General features: G+C 39.3%; 1 protein-coding gene across 1 annotated transcript in view; it reads right to left on the bottom strand.

Annotated features, from left to right (window-relative positions):
* The window catches only part of LOC115083383 (chloride channel protein D-like), a 472,614-nt gene that overhangs the window by 288,400 nt on the left and 167,708 nt on the right, over positions 1-16,506 (bottom strand). Inside the window, exon 11 of the mRNA XM_029587184.1 lies at positions 11,953-12,124. Coding sequence (XP_029443044.1) covers positions 11,953-12,124 — 172 coding nt within the window. The remainder of the gene's footprint in view (positions 1-11,952; positions 12,125-16,506) is intronic.

The raw sequence follows: 16,506 nt of genomic DNA, 5'->3' as shown, positions 1-16,506 counted from the left end.
TGCTGAAGACACAAAGCCATCTAGTCACCCTGTTTGTTCCAAACACGCTGCTTTGCCTCATTCACTATTTGAGGGGACTTAATATCTTTAATTCCAATGTCACCAATTTTAATGCAGGCATTTATTTTTTAATATAAATCATAAACTCTAGAAATAAATCTGACAAGTCCTTTTTAAACGCTACCTAGATATGATACATGAATATTTTGTGATTTTATAAACATTCATATGCACCTAACATGTGGGGCTCGAGATTCCCTCTGTTTTTGGGGTCCAGAATGTAAAAATCTTGGGGTATTTAAGTTTAATTGAATAGTCACTCTCATAAAAAGGGATAACTAAAAGAAAACTGAGTTTATCAGAAAGATATTTCGCATAGTTTAAAAAAGCCACCACAGATGCTCTATTAATGTTAGAATTGCCATCTGACGCGGATCACCTCTAAGAGGCTGATCCAGTCCTAGTTCTGTCTAATTCCACACATGGAGATGTAATCCTGCTTTTCCTAAGGAAATCAGAACTATGTTCCCATGTATACAGTGAGGGTGAACTAAGGACTGGTTTACTTTCTTCGGGTTAACCTGGGTCAGCTGGCAACCCTCCACTCCATCTACTGACCAATCCACAAAGGGTTATTTGCCCACAAACATGCTGCCTTTTATTTATTTACCACCTGAAGTTCTCAAGCCCATATAAATCTCTTCTTCTTTGTGACTTTGGAAGATCTTTTGCCACAGACGCATAGCTTCTATTATAGTCAATGATAGTAATTTAGGCACTTTTTTCTTTCTGCTCCCATGGCACAAATAGAAAACCTACCTAAAACCAACTTGTACTGTTTTACATGATCACATGCCTTCAGAGGGAAATATGAAAAAAAAAATTACCTTTGTACTATTTAAAAAACATTGGTTGCAGTTTCTCGTGGCCAAAACTACTTTTAAAGAGCCAATACAGGTTTTTTTTCTGCAAGTCATCGTGGCAATTACCATTTTTAAAACTAATTGACCAGTGGGGCGTTTCCTTCCTTACCCGGGACCTGGAGGCTTTGGAAGAACTGAGCTAAGGGCAGTCGGCAGGACACCTGTGCCCGACCTGAAGGACCCGGGACCTTTAAAGTGTGGTGTGTAGCGGCGTGCCTAAGCCGCACACCAAAGGGGTGCGCCCCTTATGCCGGGTTTTTTTTCCAGCTTAAACTATAGGGGAAAAAAAGGAAAGGAAAAACGATGGCTGCATCTTCCCCCACAATCCGTGGGCCAATGGACTTATGTGTCCATAAAGCTAATTCATCATTGCAAGATGCAAATACAGAATTAGCAGGGATTTCTTTATTCCCCAAAGCACGTTCTCCTCCACCTATACCCCATGCTTCACCAGGTATGTTGCTGGATGATTCCAGTATTTCTTTGAATTCCTCTTGCTGTCCTTAGAGAGACTCGGATACTCGGGATGCTCTGGGGGACTTGGGGATAAAGACTAACTCCAGTATTCCAGACTCTGAGATCACTGGAAACCTGGTTGCATCTGTCAAGTATCTGAAATTCTGGGACTTGTGCTAGTATCATATCTCCCCTGCACCTCCTCTCCTCCAGAAAATACATATTTAGATCCTTCAGCCACTCCTCGTAGGGCTTCTGAAACAGACCCCACACCATTTTGGTTGCCTTCCTCTGAAATGTTTCCATCCTATTACTATCCTTTTTGAGATACGGTTTCCAAAACTGAAAATAGTATTCCAAGTGAGGTGTCATCAAAGACCTATGCAAGGGCTTTATCATGTCCCTTTACCTGCTGGTTATTTCTCTTTCTGTATAGCCCAGCATCTTTCTGGCTTTAGCTACCGCCTTGTCGCATTTCTTTGCTGCTTTTAGATCACCTGTCACAATCACCCTAAGGTCCCTCTCCTGGTCGTTAGTCTTTCACCCTCCATCACAGACAGCCTTTTTGGATTACTGCCCCCAGATGCATGACTTTGCACTTCTTGGCATTGAATTACAGCTGCCAAATCTTCAACCACTCTTCAAATTTTCTTAAATAACTTTCATTCTCTCTACACCTTCAGGTATGTCCACTTTGCTGCAAATCTTAGTATCATCTGCAAAAAGGAAACATTTTCCTTCTAACCTCTTTGCAATTCACTCACAAAGATATTGAAGAGAACCAGTTCTAAAGCCTATCATTGAAGCACTCCACTTAACACTGTTCTCTCATCAGAACATTTACCATTACACATTGTCTACTGTCAGTCAACAAGTTAATAATCCAGTCTATCACCTTGACACCCACATCTAAGCTTCTCATTCTATTCATGAACCTCCTATGTCGGATTGTATCAGAGAGTAGGATTAAAAGGACAATTTTCTCAGTGGAAGGGAGTGGGCAGTGGAGTGCCTCAGGGATCTGTATTGGGACCCTTACTTTTCAATATATTTATAAATGATCTGGAAAGAAATACGACGAGTGAGATAATCAAATTTGCAGATGATACAAAATTGTTCAGAGTAGTTAAATCACAAGCAGATTGTGATAAATTGCAGGAAGACCTTGTGAGACTGGAAAATTGGGCATCAAAATGGCAGATGAAATTTAATGTGGATGTGCAAGGTGATGCATATAGGGAAAAATAACCCATGCCATAGTTATACAGTGTTAGGTTCCATATTAGGTGCTACTACCCAAGAAAGAGATCTAGGCGTCATAGTGGATAACACATTGAAATCATCGGTTCAGTGTGCTGCGGCAGTCAAAAAAGCAAACAGAATGTTGGGAATTATTAGAAAGGGAATGGTGAATAAAACAGAAAATGTCATAATGCCTCTGTATCGCTCCAAGGTGAGACCGCACCTTGAATACTGTGTACAATTCTGGTCGCCGCATCTCAAAAAAGATATAATTGTGATGGAGAAGGTACAGAGAAGGGCTACCAAAATGATAAGGGGACTGGAACAGCTTCCCTATGAGGAAAGACTAAAGAGGTTAGGCCTTTTCAACTTGGAGAAGAGTCGGCTGAGGGGGGATATGATAGAGGTGTTTAAAATCATGAGAGGTCTAGAACGGGTAGATGTGAATCGGTTATTTACGCTTTCGGATAATAGAAAGACTAGGAGGCACTCCATGAAGTTAGCATGTGGCACATTTAAAACTAATCGGAGAAAGTTCTTTTTCATTCAGCACACAATTAAACTCTGGAATTTGTTGCCAGAGGATGTGGTTAGTGCAGTTAATATAGCTGTGTTTAAAAAAGGATTGGATAAGTTCTTGGAGGAGAAGTCCATTACCTGCTATTAATTAAGTTGACTTAGAAATTAGCCACTGCTATTACTAGCAACGGTAACATGGGATAGACTTAGTTTTTGGGTACTTGCCAGGTTCTTGTGGCCTGGATTGGCCACTGTTGGAAACAGGATGCTGGGCTTGATGGACTCTTGGTCTGACCCAATATAGCATGTTCTTATGCTCTTTGCTAAAATTCAAATAGATTGATAGAGTTGATAAGTTTTATTGAATATCTCTGTCCTATTTATATTATGACAGCAGATTAATTTTCTTTGAAGTTATATTCTATAAAACTAATTTTAGCTATGTTTATAAGAACAGAGGTTAGCAGGAGCAAAAGTTAATGTCTCTTAATTAGACAAAAATATATGTTCCTTTCTTATAAGTAATAAAATGTGCTGTGCTTGTAGATAACTAAAATTAGGACCTAGGACATGCTGACATGCTGACATAATCATGACCTACAACATATTTGCTGTGTCATGCTGAGTCTTTTGTGTAGAAATAGTATATAAGTCTTGCTGGATGTAATGGTTTCAGAATGCCCATAGAAAACGTATTTAAAGCGTGGCCTTCTCCTTATAATATTACATGAAAAAAATAAATAGCAACTTTGCACTGAAATGGAGTCATCCTCTCTTTTTTTGGAATTGAGCCGAGAGGAAAAATATGAAATCTCCACAAAATCACAAGTGCTTTTTCATGATCAAATTCTCTAGTCACCGAATTAAAAAAATCAATCAGATTTGTCTGACAGAATCTTCCCCCAGTGTATCCATGCTGCATTGGATCCAGAAACCCACCTGATTGTAGATAGTTCACAGTCCTCTCCTTTAGCAGAGTCTATTAATTTTCCCATTCAATGGCCTGTCGTTTCTAACTTCCTCTCTGCTACCATCCTTGTGAAGCAGGACCACAACTGCTCTTCTCCAATCTTGTGGCACCGCTCCCATTTCCAGGGATCTATTAAACAGGTCTTTTAGCAGACCTGACAGCACATCCATGAGCTCCCTTAGTATCCTGGGATATACCCCATCTAGCCCCATGGCTTTGTCCACTTTCAGTTTTCCTAGCTCTTCCCATAACTTCTCTTCTGTAAATGGGGCTGCATCTACCCCACTCCCGTGCATGTTCTTATTAACTAGCAACGGTCCTTCTCCAGTGTTTTCTTTAGTGAACACCAAACTGAAGCATTTCTTTAATATTTCTTATATTCGTCTTTCTCAATACATTGTTCCCTGTCTCCTTTCAATGTTACTATATCACCTTAGAAATTCCTCCTTTCATTAATATAGTTGAAAAATGGTTTTTCACCTTGATTTACCTCTTTAGCAATTCTTTCTTCTGCTTGATCTTTTGGTTTCCTGAGTTCTTTCCTTGTCTCCCTCAGCTTCACCAGGTATTCTTCCTTTCTTTGGGAACCTTTGCACTTCTTGAATGCTGTTCTTATTGCCTTTATTTTTTCAGTCAACTACTTTGAGAACCAAATTAGTTTCTTTTTCCTTTCACTCATTTACTTTTCTTATGTAGAGATTTGTTACCTTTGAATTAGTTCCTTTTAATTTGTCCCACTGCTGTTCTACTTTACCCATCATCTCTCAGGTTTCTAGTTCCTCCTCAAGTTTTTCCCCATTTTACCAAAGTCTGTATTTTTGAAATTCTAAACTTGGATTTTCATTTGACTTATCTTTATCCTGGCTGTGATATCTAACCATAATCTCTGAGTATCACTAGTGCTCAAGTTAGCACCTACTCAGTCAATAGAGACATTATCCTCATTTGTGAGTACTAGATCAAGAGTCAATCCCTCTCTCTTGGGTTCTATCATCATTTCTTTTAGCAGAGTTCCTCAAAGGATATTCACTCTCTCTCTTCTTCTTAAGGATTCTGCAGCAGGGATACTCTAATCCACATTTGTCAGATTAAAATCTCCCATGATCAACACTTCACCATTATTTCCCACTTTTTGGATGTCTTCAACCAGATCTCTGTCCAGTTCTTCAGTTTGCATTAGAGGCCTGTAGATCACACCAATATAAATGGAAGAACCATCTTCTTTTTTTAGGACATCCCATAATGCTTCTTTCCTACCCCATGTCTCTTGCATTTCAATTGCTTTGATATTGTTTTTGATTCATGCAAACATCATAAATAGTAGCTGTTGGATATGGAGTATGATACCTCATATGAGTTATCAAAGCCTCTATGTGGTTGTCAAGGAGTGCTCACTTCAAAGGTGTCAGTTGTACACCGGCGTTAACCATAAATGCTTGAACTTGGTTTAACACAAGAAGACCTTTTTCATATAATCATTGGTATCAACATCCAATATTTTTTACTTTACGATTTTTTACTTGATTTTTTTCTTATTTCTATTTTTGTATATAATATATATTAAGACAGATCACTTATCATTTTTTTATGCGTAGCGTGTAGAGATGACAGCTTATCCCAAATCACCGGCATTCGACCCAACACGATCCGTGTTTCGTGAAACTTCTTCAGGGGTACAATCTTGCAACGGTGTCTAAAAAATGTATGCCTACAGCGTCGAGTGACTGACGGTCAGTATTACTCTTTCCATATAGTATTGAAACTAATTCAAGTTTGATTTTAGCCGTAGACACCATTGCAAGTTAGATGATTAAGGGGTTAAAGAGGCACTTAAGGACAATAAGGCCATCGCATCCACCTGCTGTACTATGCGCCAGCTGGATGTGCTCTTCGGCCATATCTGCCACATCACCACACAAGGGTCCACTCCACTTAACATGGCCCTGCTGTTGGAAAACTATAATCCCTGGCTTCACATAAATAAGTAATTTTCAGGGAGGGAATTTCCAAAAACTATTTCCCCTGGGATTGCAATGTTCTGCATGGAGCATACATTTTCAAACATGCATTAATATTGTATGTCACCTTTGAATAGAGGACCTTATGAATTATTGTGAGAATTTAAAATGTATTTTCCATATCACCAGTACCCAATGGAATTTAGACAATATTGGAGAGATGTGTTAATATCGACCTACCCCAGCAATCTGGCAGTGGCATTCTGTACCACCTGGAGAGCATGTATTATGGCTGATGGCAACCCAACATACACTGCTAAGCTAGAGATAACCAAAGCCTGCAGAATTCTCCAGAAATGATCAGTGAACAGAAAAGGTCTAAGCCTCTGGAGCATCCAAAGCTTAAAAAAAAAGGATGTCTTCTCTTTCCAAGCTCATCAGAACTACAGTACTAACCTCTTAGTGAAAGTTCTCCATTTAGCCTTCAAGGTCATATGGAGTGTTTTAAATATACAGCATAGAAGCTGACTTTCTGCTTTTATAGAGCCTGAGCCAGGCAATATGGGACCATAAATTAGAAATAGAAACATGCAGACTAAAACTGAAATGGAGAAACAGAAATAGAAATAGAAATGAGCTTCCACCTATACTGAGCAACATACAAATATATAAGAAAGACTCATTCCCAAAGCTGACAATTTCCTTTCTCTAAAAACTGAAAATAAAGAAGTCCATATGTAAAACCCATTTAGACGGATAAATTAATAGTTATCCATCTAAATGACTTACCTGCTATATTCAGCCTTTATCTAGCTAAAGTCTAGCTGGATAATAAGTTAGGTGGCTATAATTTAGCCAGATAAGTTAGGGGAGGTTCAGAGGCATAACTGGGAGGAGTTAAGTTAGCCAGCTGGTAGGCCAGCAGTGCCCTAGAGCAGTGGCACCTATGGCCATGGTCATAGGCTAGCTACATCTCTGCCTGATATTTGACCATTATTTGTCTAGAGAAGGTTGAACCCTCTGGGAATGAGGGTGAATTGATTCCATTGTGATTATTTCTTGGACCAGATTTACCAACGATGTTTCTAAATAATGAAAATGGAAAAAAAACCATTTATAAATCAGGTTTATTGTATGGTAGAAACCCAAATGATAGAGAAACACCATTGCTAGTTTCTTAAGGAAAGCTATCATTTTGCCATCAATTTTTGGGTGCTCCAAAGAGTGGGGAGCCCCAGATTTTTTCACTTAGCCTTCCACATAAAGCTATTATGTAAGCTCAACATACTTGATTTTGATGTATTAATTTGTTGAAAAGGAGCTTAATTTTTATGCATGGGCAGGGAAGTCTATTTACCACATGTAAATTATGATTCATAAACTAAATTACAATCAGATGACCAGACCAATGTGTAAACAGATGACTAGGCTGACAGCTCACAAATCCTGGATAGTGAACATGAAAGCTGGATCAAGCTATCTCTAGGTCAAAAGTTTCAATATTATCCAAAGCTACTGCCAAAGTGACTTTAAAGTTGAAAATAGATTTTACTATGACTTCAAAAAGAATTTCAGCTCACAGCATTACAAATCTATCTGGGCTCAGGTTTAAAGCAGATGTTGTCTGTGAGTTATCTGTTAGAAGGCAACTCAAAGAGCCAAGGAAGTGAGAGAGACTGAACAAAAAACTGTTCCTGCCTTTTGTCTATTTCAGATTTTCTCGTTTAATTAAAGTGCAATAAAGAGTAGTACCCCTGAACTTGGTTGAATTATCAATCATATTAGCATCATATAGAAAGTTGCATTTATAAAACCAGCACACTAAACCCTGGCTGTTGCCAAATGAAAAGTTGTTTAAAAAAAAAAGCCAAGATAAACAATTGATATCATACAAGTAGGAAAACTGCACATTTTATGGTTTCAAGGCAGGACATTTTAACCGTATTTTAGCATTGTTGTGTCCAAGCCCTCCCTGCCTTCCTTCAATCAAAACAAAAAAAAGAATATTCTTATTACCTCAAGCCAGGGTGATATTTACTTTGGCAAATGTGAATTGTAGTACATCCCAGCTGAACAGCAGCAGCTAACCACACACCTGCCACCTAGAGGATTCCAAGCTCTTCTGCAGCCCGAATTATCCTGGGCATCAAATCATTATTACTGACACCAGTACATGGCCCTTCACCATGCATAGTTGGCATTTTAAAGGACAGGCTTCCCCAGAGAGAGTTTATTGTTCTTTGGGGGTTCTTCATAACAACAAAACACAGCTTCTGCCTATTTAGCAGTACTGTTTCATGCACAGCACTGTTGAGGCTTAACTTTGGGGTGGCGAGGACTATGTAGTAACTTGCTGCTCCTTAACACAAACTGAACTGACAGTTTGTCAAGTTTAACAAGCAAAACAAAAAAGGACATAGTAAAAACAAATTGTTCCGGTAGTCTGCATAAAAAAAATGTGTAATATAATATATTTTTTAGATACTTGTGTTGCTTTTTTGCCTTTTTTATTTGCCGTCCATCTAACATCAATTATTATTTTATGCTCCTTTATGTTTTTATGGTAGTGTCTTCCTCCAGTTTTTTTTTTTTCAGCTTTTCTTGTTCCATGTTTTCATGTCCAATAAAAAGCAGATTCCCACACTCTCACTTCATTCTTACACTTACTCCATCGTGCTTTCTCCTTCTCACTTCCGTGCCCTTTCTTCCCTCTGCTCACTTACTTACTGTTACCCCTTTTTCCTCTCCTTCTCATTCCCATGGACTCTCTGACCTCCCTGCTGTTCTTTTCTAGATTTTACACTTACAACAGCACAACAGTGTCAACAGTTTCTTTCTTAAAACCAAAGTTTGATGCCCAGTTTCATGGTGATGATAACAGTTCTTTTCTAGGGGTGGCAGTCAGAGCTTTGACCATTTGTTTACTACTTGAGGATGAGTATGTTTCTATCATATATGTTACCTTGTCAGATTCGGCCTAGATTCTCTGAGTTTAATGGCATGACTGGTTCTCTCAAAAGTCGCTAGAGATATTCGAGTGGCCTGCACTGAGCTAGAACCAGAGGTGCACATGGTGACATAGAAACAGCTGACATATGGAAAACCAGTATAAGGGACCCCCCTAGGTCCCTCACTAGTTAAACTGCCCTAGCTGAAGCCCTAGGCTAGGATAGATAGGAGGTAGGAGTTTGTAGGCCATCGCTTGCAAGCACCTCCTGAGGAGCCATCTGGATTGGTCAGAAGCCTGCACAATAATAGGCAGAGCACGAGATGTGGGGTGGCATTTCTTGTTAGCGTCTGGAGAGTAAGGAGAGCTGCTGAAGAGATTCCCACAGCCTGGAACTTGGGGAGAAAGACATAGTCCTGGTCCGGTAACCCAGGGTCTGGAAGGAGGTGTCTCTGGGAGTAGCAGGGCTGGCGGAAGCACTGGGCACTGACCCCTCCTCCTTGATGCTGCCGCCGCCCGCAAGAGGTAGAAGTCATGGCTGCGGCCGGCGCAAGCCAGAAGGTGCCTAGGATGCATAAATCCCCTTGCACCGGCCCTAGGGAGTAGAGAAGAATATTTTTATATGGAGCCTGGTCCAGCATCAGGAGGATGTTTTTCCCCTGCTTGAAGGAGGGTTTCTCTGCCTGCACTAAAAAGGGGAACAACAGTGTCTTGGTAGCAGAAAAGAGAAGAGTATTTTTGGAGAAGAGAGTTTATTTAGTTCCTATTTTGTTGTGAGGAATTTTTATTACCAGCTCCTGCCCATGAGAACTAGAAAACCTTTTGGAGTGGGTTTTGCAGCCTTCTGGGATGCTAACCCAGAGGTCCAGATCAACATTAGAGAAAAAAAAAAAGGGGATGCCATCTCATACTAGGAGCCCACTTTCCACCATCTGGAGGGCCAGCTCATTTTTACTAATGCTTGCCACCAAAAGGACACTGGCTCAGTTGGCAGATCTGAAATCAGAATTTTCTGGAGTTGATTATATAAGAACATAAGAACATGCCATACTGGGTCAGACCAAGGGTCCATCAAGCCCAGCAAACTGTTTCCAGCAGTGGCCAGACCAAGTCACAAGTACCCAAACATTAAACAGATTTCAAGCTACTACTCCTTATTAGGGATGTGAATCGTTTTTTGACGATTTAAAAAAATTGTCAGATATTTTTTAAATCGTCAAAAATCGTTAGAGGTGCGATACAATACAAGTAACTGCAAATGTAAAACTCAGGAAAATACTGTGGACATTTTGTTAAACAGACCATAATTACAATTAAGGCCTGACATGGCCGGCCTTGCCATCCAATCAGATTTGAAATGAATTCTAGACAATTGGTAACAACTTGCTGACTTTGCAGACTGTCTCTCTGATTGTCATAAGGCTCATGAAATATCTAGAAGGCAAAATAATTTAGATGACTATGAACTGGCTAAGTAATGAAAAAGACATAATACATGACATCAACCACTTATGACCCAGATACAGGTGGTGACAAGCTAAACTCCGCCTATGATGACTGCTTGCAAAATTATCAGTACAGAAGTCTAAACCAAGAAGATTGCAATGTACAACAGGAAGTGGTGGGAGCACTCAACATCACAGAGAGTCCTGGAAGCACAGCAGGAAACCCTGCTATAGATTTTGATTTGGCCAGACTTCTGAAGTAGCTACACTTAAGTAACTGGCAAGTACCCAAAAACTAAGTCTAACCCATGCTACTGATGCTAATAATAGCAGTGGCTATTTTCTAAGTCAACTTGATTAATAGCAGGTAATGGATTTCCCCTCCAAGAACTTATCCAAACCTTTTTTAAACCCAGCTACACTAACTGCACTAACCACATCCCCTGGCAACAAATTCTGGGACTACCACCTAATTCTGTCTATTGTCAGGTGATATAAATCTTATAGAGGGGTATTAACTTTAAGATAACAACTTTAAGTAGTAAGCTTTGTTAATAAATTTTGGTGAATTCCTATTTTTAAATGATAGCCCAGGCTGATAGATTTATTGGAAACGGATGGGGTCACAGATCCTAAAATGAATTTTTTCATGCTTACAGAACCTGGTCCATTAAGGGGATCCACTAAGAGCTAGCCCATTTGTATATTACAATTACAGATAGTTAGCCTGGAGATTAATTTGGAGCAATAGGAATCCAAGATTTTGAGATTAGGTTTATGATTTGCATTCCCTGCATATAGTCATGTTTTCAGATGTTGTCTAGAAAAGAAGGGAAAATTAATGGGCAACAACTAAAGAAACTAATGAAAATAACCCCTTCCAACAAACAACTGAGGAAGGAGATAACTGTTTTTGCACCTATAAAGTCAGAGAAAGAACATGCAAGTTATTAAATTCACAGAAAAATGTTTATACTGTGTGTCTTTTGTTCGGTCAGAATGAGGAAGTGCAGCTTCTGCTATATTCAGTGACATTACTAGATCTCTTTACTTGTGCTGGGATAATTACACAGGAAAATGGTTAAAGATGACACTGTATATTCTATTACTGTCAGGAGACCTCTGTAATAAAATTTGGGTACTTTCTTATCTATGTTTATATCCTCGGTAGTTTACACTATCACCCCAAGAGCAGCCGAATCCACGTCTCCTACACCCGGCCTAAACCAAGACCCGGCTATAGCACGGGATGCTGTCTCCTACCATCTTCTGGAGAGAGAGAATACCGGCAGGTTGAGCACAGCCTGGGACCCAATAAGGGGTGATGTCAGCAAACCTGTTCTTCTCTCTCTCCATCTGCTGGTTGAGGAGCATAACCCATGTTATCTGGACTAGTCTGGCTGGATGATGAGAAATTAAAATGTGTGTGGATAGCCATAGCATAGAGATCTTTTCAGCCTATAACCTCCTGTTCAAATAATTAGAAGTTTACCATTATAACAGTGAGAGAAATGGTAAGTCTTGAGACGCCACTGAAAAATGAGGCAGCTCCCATTACAGCAAAGAGTCCTGGATCAATCCAAGCTGTAAACTCCTCATCCTGCACATCAAACATGGACACCAGCAGCAGACCGACTATCCGTCCATATAAAGCCCCTGTGTACCTGAAAAAGAAAATGACTCTAGTCAGCACCTTCATCCCTTCATCAGCAATGCCTATTACATTCATGCATCTGGCCAGTAAGCAGGCTTTATCAGATGTTCTTTAAGATCATAATATACTTCCATGACTTGTAATTTACCATGAAACAAGTACTAGTGCAGGGGTGGCCAAGTCCGGTCCTCAAGAGCCACAAACAGGCTTGGTTTTGAGTGCTGGGGCTATCCGCAATGAATATGATTGAAGCAGATATTATGCATACAATGCCTCCTTTGTATGCAAATCTATCTCAAGCATATTCATTGTGGATATCCTGTAAACCCAGCCTGTTTGTGGTTCTTGAGGACCTAAATTGGTCACCATTAAAGCAGTGCATTCCAAAAGTGAATGTACCTGCACTATTCTTGGGGCTTCTATTTTTCTGTCTTTAGAAACTATATTTGTGTTTATAAATGTAGGTGTTTATTTTTCAGTAATTAGGAGTTTCTAAGATGCTTACAATTATCTTTTATCTTAGTTTTTGAGTTGCTAGCACATTTTATTAGATTATCAGTTATTTCAAATTAACAATATCTTTTATAAATGTAATAGCAGAAGCCCTATTTACAATTTAGTATCCCTACAATCCAGCACTCTTTCCTCTCCCTTCACAGCCCCAGCATTCTTCCTCATCCCACAGCCCCCATAGCCCCAGCACTCACAACCTAGGCCTCTTCCTCCCCGCCCTCTCTACACTAGCACACAGCACCAACCCCAGCACTCACAGCATCTGCTCATGTTAAGCCATGCAGTTTATTCACAGCTCAGTTTGCTCACACTAAAGTTGAGCCTGCACAGTTTTCAGAAGTACAGGAATAGTACGAGCTTCAATTCAGTATGAGCTGAGCAGTCCTGCTTCAGAACTATAAGTCTATGCATGTAATGGCATAGAAACAGATCACCAGGTCTGGATCTGCCTGTCCTGACAAAACAAAGACAACCCTGGTATTGCTCACCCCTGGTCCAAAGCACAATACTGACATTGTTATTCTGTTATATCAAGAAATACCAAACGGAAGCATTTTTAAATCAATATACAAGAAAATGTTAGGTTATATTTGATTTTCTTCTTTCAATTAAGCTTTCGGATCCTTTGCAATAAACTTTAAAGTGTATATTCAAGCCCTCATGTGCACACTAAAAATAGCATGCTATGCAAAAAGTCCTTAATGTGTACATTAACATAGTGCAGAAAGATGTCAACATTAGCACACTACAATTAGGATGTCCATGGATGTAAATGAAGGATCATCATATCTAAATGAGGGTTTAGCATGTGTAAATTATTTTGTATTGTATGCTCACCCTTCATGCTATTTACCAAGTAGTCGCAAACAGCATTTAATATCTGCTGTGGGCTAGGTGATAAACTTCCTAATGTGCACACTATTGAGAGGGGTTCAGTTAACTGCAAACAGAGGGCTTGAAAAATGAAGGCCATGTACAAGATATGACACTGTAAACCTATACTGATAGACCCTTAGGGATGAAATCTTCTTTTTGCCTAACCAAAACACATTCAACACACTTTTTTAGGGAATTATTTTGCATATCCATACATTCACATCACAAACATGTGATGGCAAGAACAGGGCACCAGAACTGAAGAAAGAATGAAATGAGCACAGAGAATCATTAGCAGTAAGAAAGTGATGGCATAATGATGGTACTTATTATTATTGAAACAACTAAAACAGTATCTGCTGCTCTACAATATCAAGTCCAACTGGATTCCTTAAGAAATTCACTTTCAGCTGATTCTTTCTCTTCCCAATTTGTGGCTTTCAAAGTGAACTTAGGCACATTCTACCAGGATTTAAAGGCTCTAAAATTTAAAATATTTCAGAGACAAGTTTGGCTACGTTAGGGGCAACATCTATCCGAACTACTCGCAAGAAAGTGACCTTCAATTCTTCCTTAAAAGAGTCCTCTATGGACGAAGGTCCCATTGCACCATCTTCTACTGTTTACTCTGCTGCACCTTCAGCTCCTTTTTTGGAACCCCATTTAGATTCATGTCTTCAGCAGAACTTTTGATCATTCAATCATCCTCAGTCTGGCAGTCCTCCACAAGGCTGACAAATGACTTGTTCACAACAATTTCAGTACAAGAACCCCTGGCAGTAACCTCTTCATCCCCATTGGTTGTCAACCTCTCATCCCAACTCCTTTCTAAGACTGAAGAGGCATTACTTCAACAAGGTTTAATATTTGTTTCATCTACTTAACATGACCCTTTGAAACTTGAATATATTTAAATGGGTTTTTTGGACCTTAAAAGTTAAACATTTTATTTTTACTGTACATCCCCCTATTCCAGTTCCTTCAGTGGTTTTTCATAAATCCCGATGGTCTTCATCTGGACCAGCTGATGTGCTTTTGTCAGCTTTCGAATGTTTATTATTATGTAATCTTTCATGGCTAGAATTTCAACACCATTACCCTTATCAGAATTTATTTAAATTGAATTGAGCTGTTTTGTCTGCCTTGAGTTTGGGTTCTTATTATAAAACTGGCTAAGGGTGGTGGTGTTGTGATCCTTGACCGAAATAAATACGTTGCAGATGTTGGTAACTGATAAATGGTTATCTGACAGTTCATACTATGCTCCATTATCTTCTGATGCTACGACTGAATTACAGAAACAGAGAGATTTCTACTCTTGCCCAGCAAAGTCTTCACTTTCACTTTGTCACTTCTCATGAAGCTAAATTTCTCATGGAACCATATATTCCTTTACCAATTCTTTATAACCTTCCGAAGATATACAAATCATTACTCAACCCTCTGGACCACCCCATTGTTGCTAGTATTAGCCTTCTCTATTTTCATGGATCATTTTTTAAAACTTCTGATTCCCTTATGTTCACCAAATGTTCAGGTCTCATGCCATTTTATCACCTTGTTGAATCATATTAGTTTCCCAGAAGCTCCTTTTTTTTGATAACCCTTGACATAAAGGCTCTTTAATATCCCTCAGAAAGAAGTGGTTCAAGTGGTTCAATCTGCCCTTTCCTCTCATCAAGGCTCATCAAAGGACACCAGTATCTTTTTTGATTGAGCTCACTCAGTTAGCTCTCACTAAAAACATGTTTTTCTTTAGAAAGGTGCAATTATAAACAAATCAAAGAGATAGCAATGGGGGTCACTATGGCACTTGATATTGCTTGTCTATACATTTCCAACTTGGAATCCTGTTTCCTCTACTCTTCAAACTTTTGGCCACAAATCCTTGTCTGGTTACATTATATAGATAATATTTTTTTTAATTTGGATGGGAACCGAAAACAAATTTTTGTTTTTTAAATGTTTGAACTGTTGTAACCCGAGTCTATGGATATCACATAATATCCACCCTTCTACTATTTGTTTCCTTGATGTATCTGTTTTCTATACAAAATAGCACATGTATCACCTCAATATTTTGCAAAGCCACCGATAAAAACAACTTATTAACATAAGCAAGTCACCATTCTCATTCTCTGTAGGACAGTTTTTTTAGACTATGGAATTTGTGCTCATCCTGTACTGATTTTCTTGTAAAGCTTATCAAATGTTAAGGAACTTTCAAGAGAGGGGTTACCTGACTTGGATTATTAAAATAAATTTTAAAAGAGATCTACATATAAACAGAGACCTGTTATTTCAACCTGTCTGTTATAGACTAGAGGAGGACACACAGCAACTGACAGTCAGGACCAAAGCACCAGAAGAGAATCAGGATGCAGAGGCATAGACAGGCAGGGTCGAGTAGGCAGAGATTAAGCAACATCAAGGGGCAGACCAAGGCAGGCAGAGTTCAATCACAAAGAAGAAGCAAGCAAGAAATCAGGACATGCAGCAGACAAGGCAGAGTGAAGGGTCAAGCTGGGTCATAGGTGAAAGCAGCAACAACAACAGCAATGCACAGGAACATACAGAACAAAAAACCTGATACTTAGGCATTGGCTCAGAGGACTGAGTTTCTTTTATAGGAAAAGTGATGATGTCATCAGGGTGTGCCCAGAGGAAATCCTATGTGCTAGGCCCACAAAACTTCTGAGATGGTGAGGCCCCTTAGACAGAGCTGCTGGATGCATCAGACAATCAAATTGTCAGGAACCATGTTGGACCCATGCTCAGAATCATATTGCATTGCTCTTCCTGCTAAGGACAAAAGGATTACTTGAGTGTTACCTTTCTTACATTTTTTAAAATATGTTTGCACTGTCATTAAACATTAGTCCCGTTTATCGCCCTATTTTTAAGGAAGCCCCCTCATTTCACATTCCGCAGAAGTTGTAACATGCTATTTTGAGTCCTCTGAATACCGTTCACCACTCATTCTACTCTTGAATTTTTCTGGAT

Source organism: Rhinatrema bivittatum, chromosome 2, assembly GCF_901001135.1.
Source record: "Rhinatrema bivittatum chromosome 2, aRhiBiv1.1, whole genome shotgun sequence".
NCBI lineage: Eukaryota > Metazoa > Chordata > Amphibia > Gymnophiona > Rhinatrematidae > Rhinatrema > Rhinatrema bivittatum.
The sequence above is the reverse complement of the archived record's forward strand: the minus strand, read 5'-3'. Positions and strand labels throughout refer to the sequence as shown.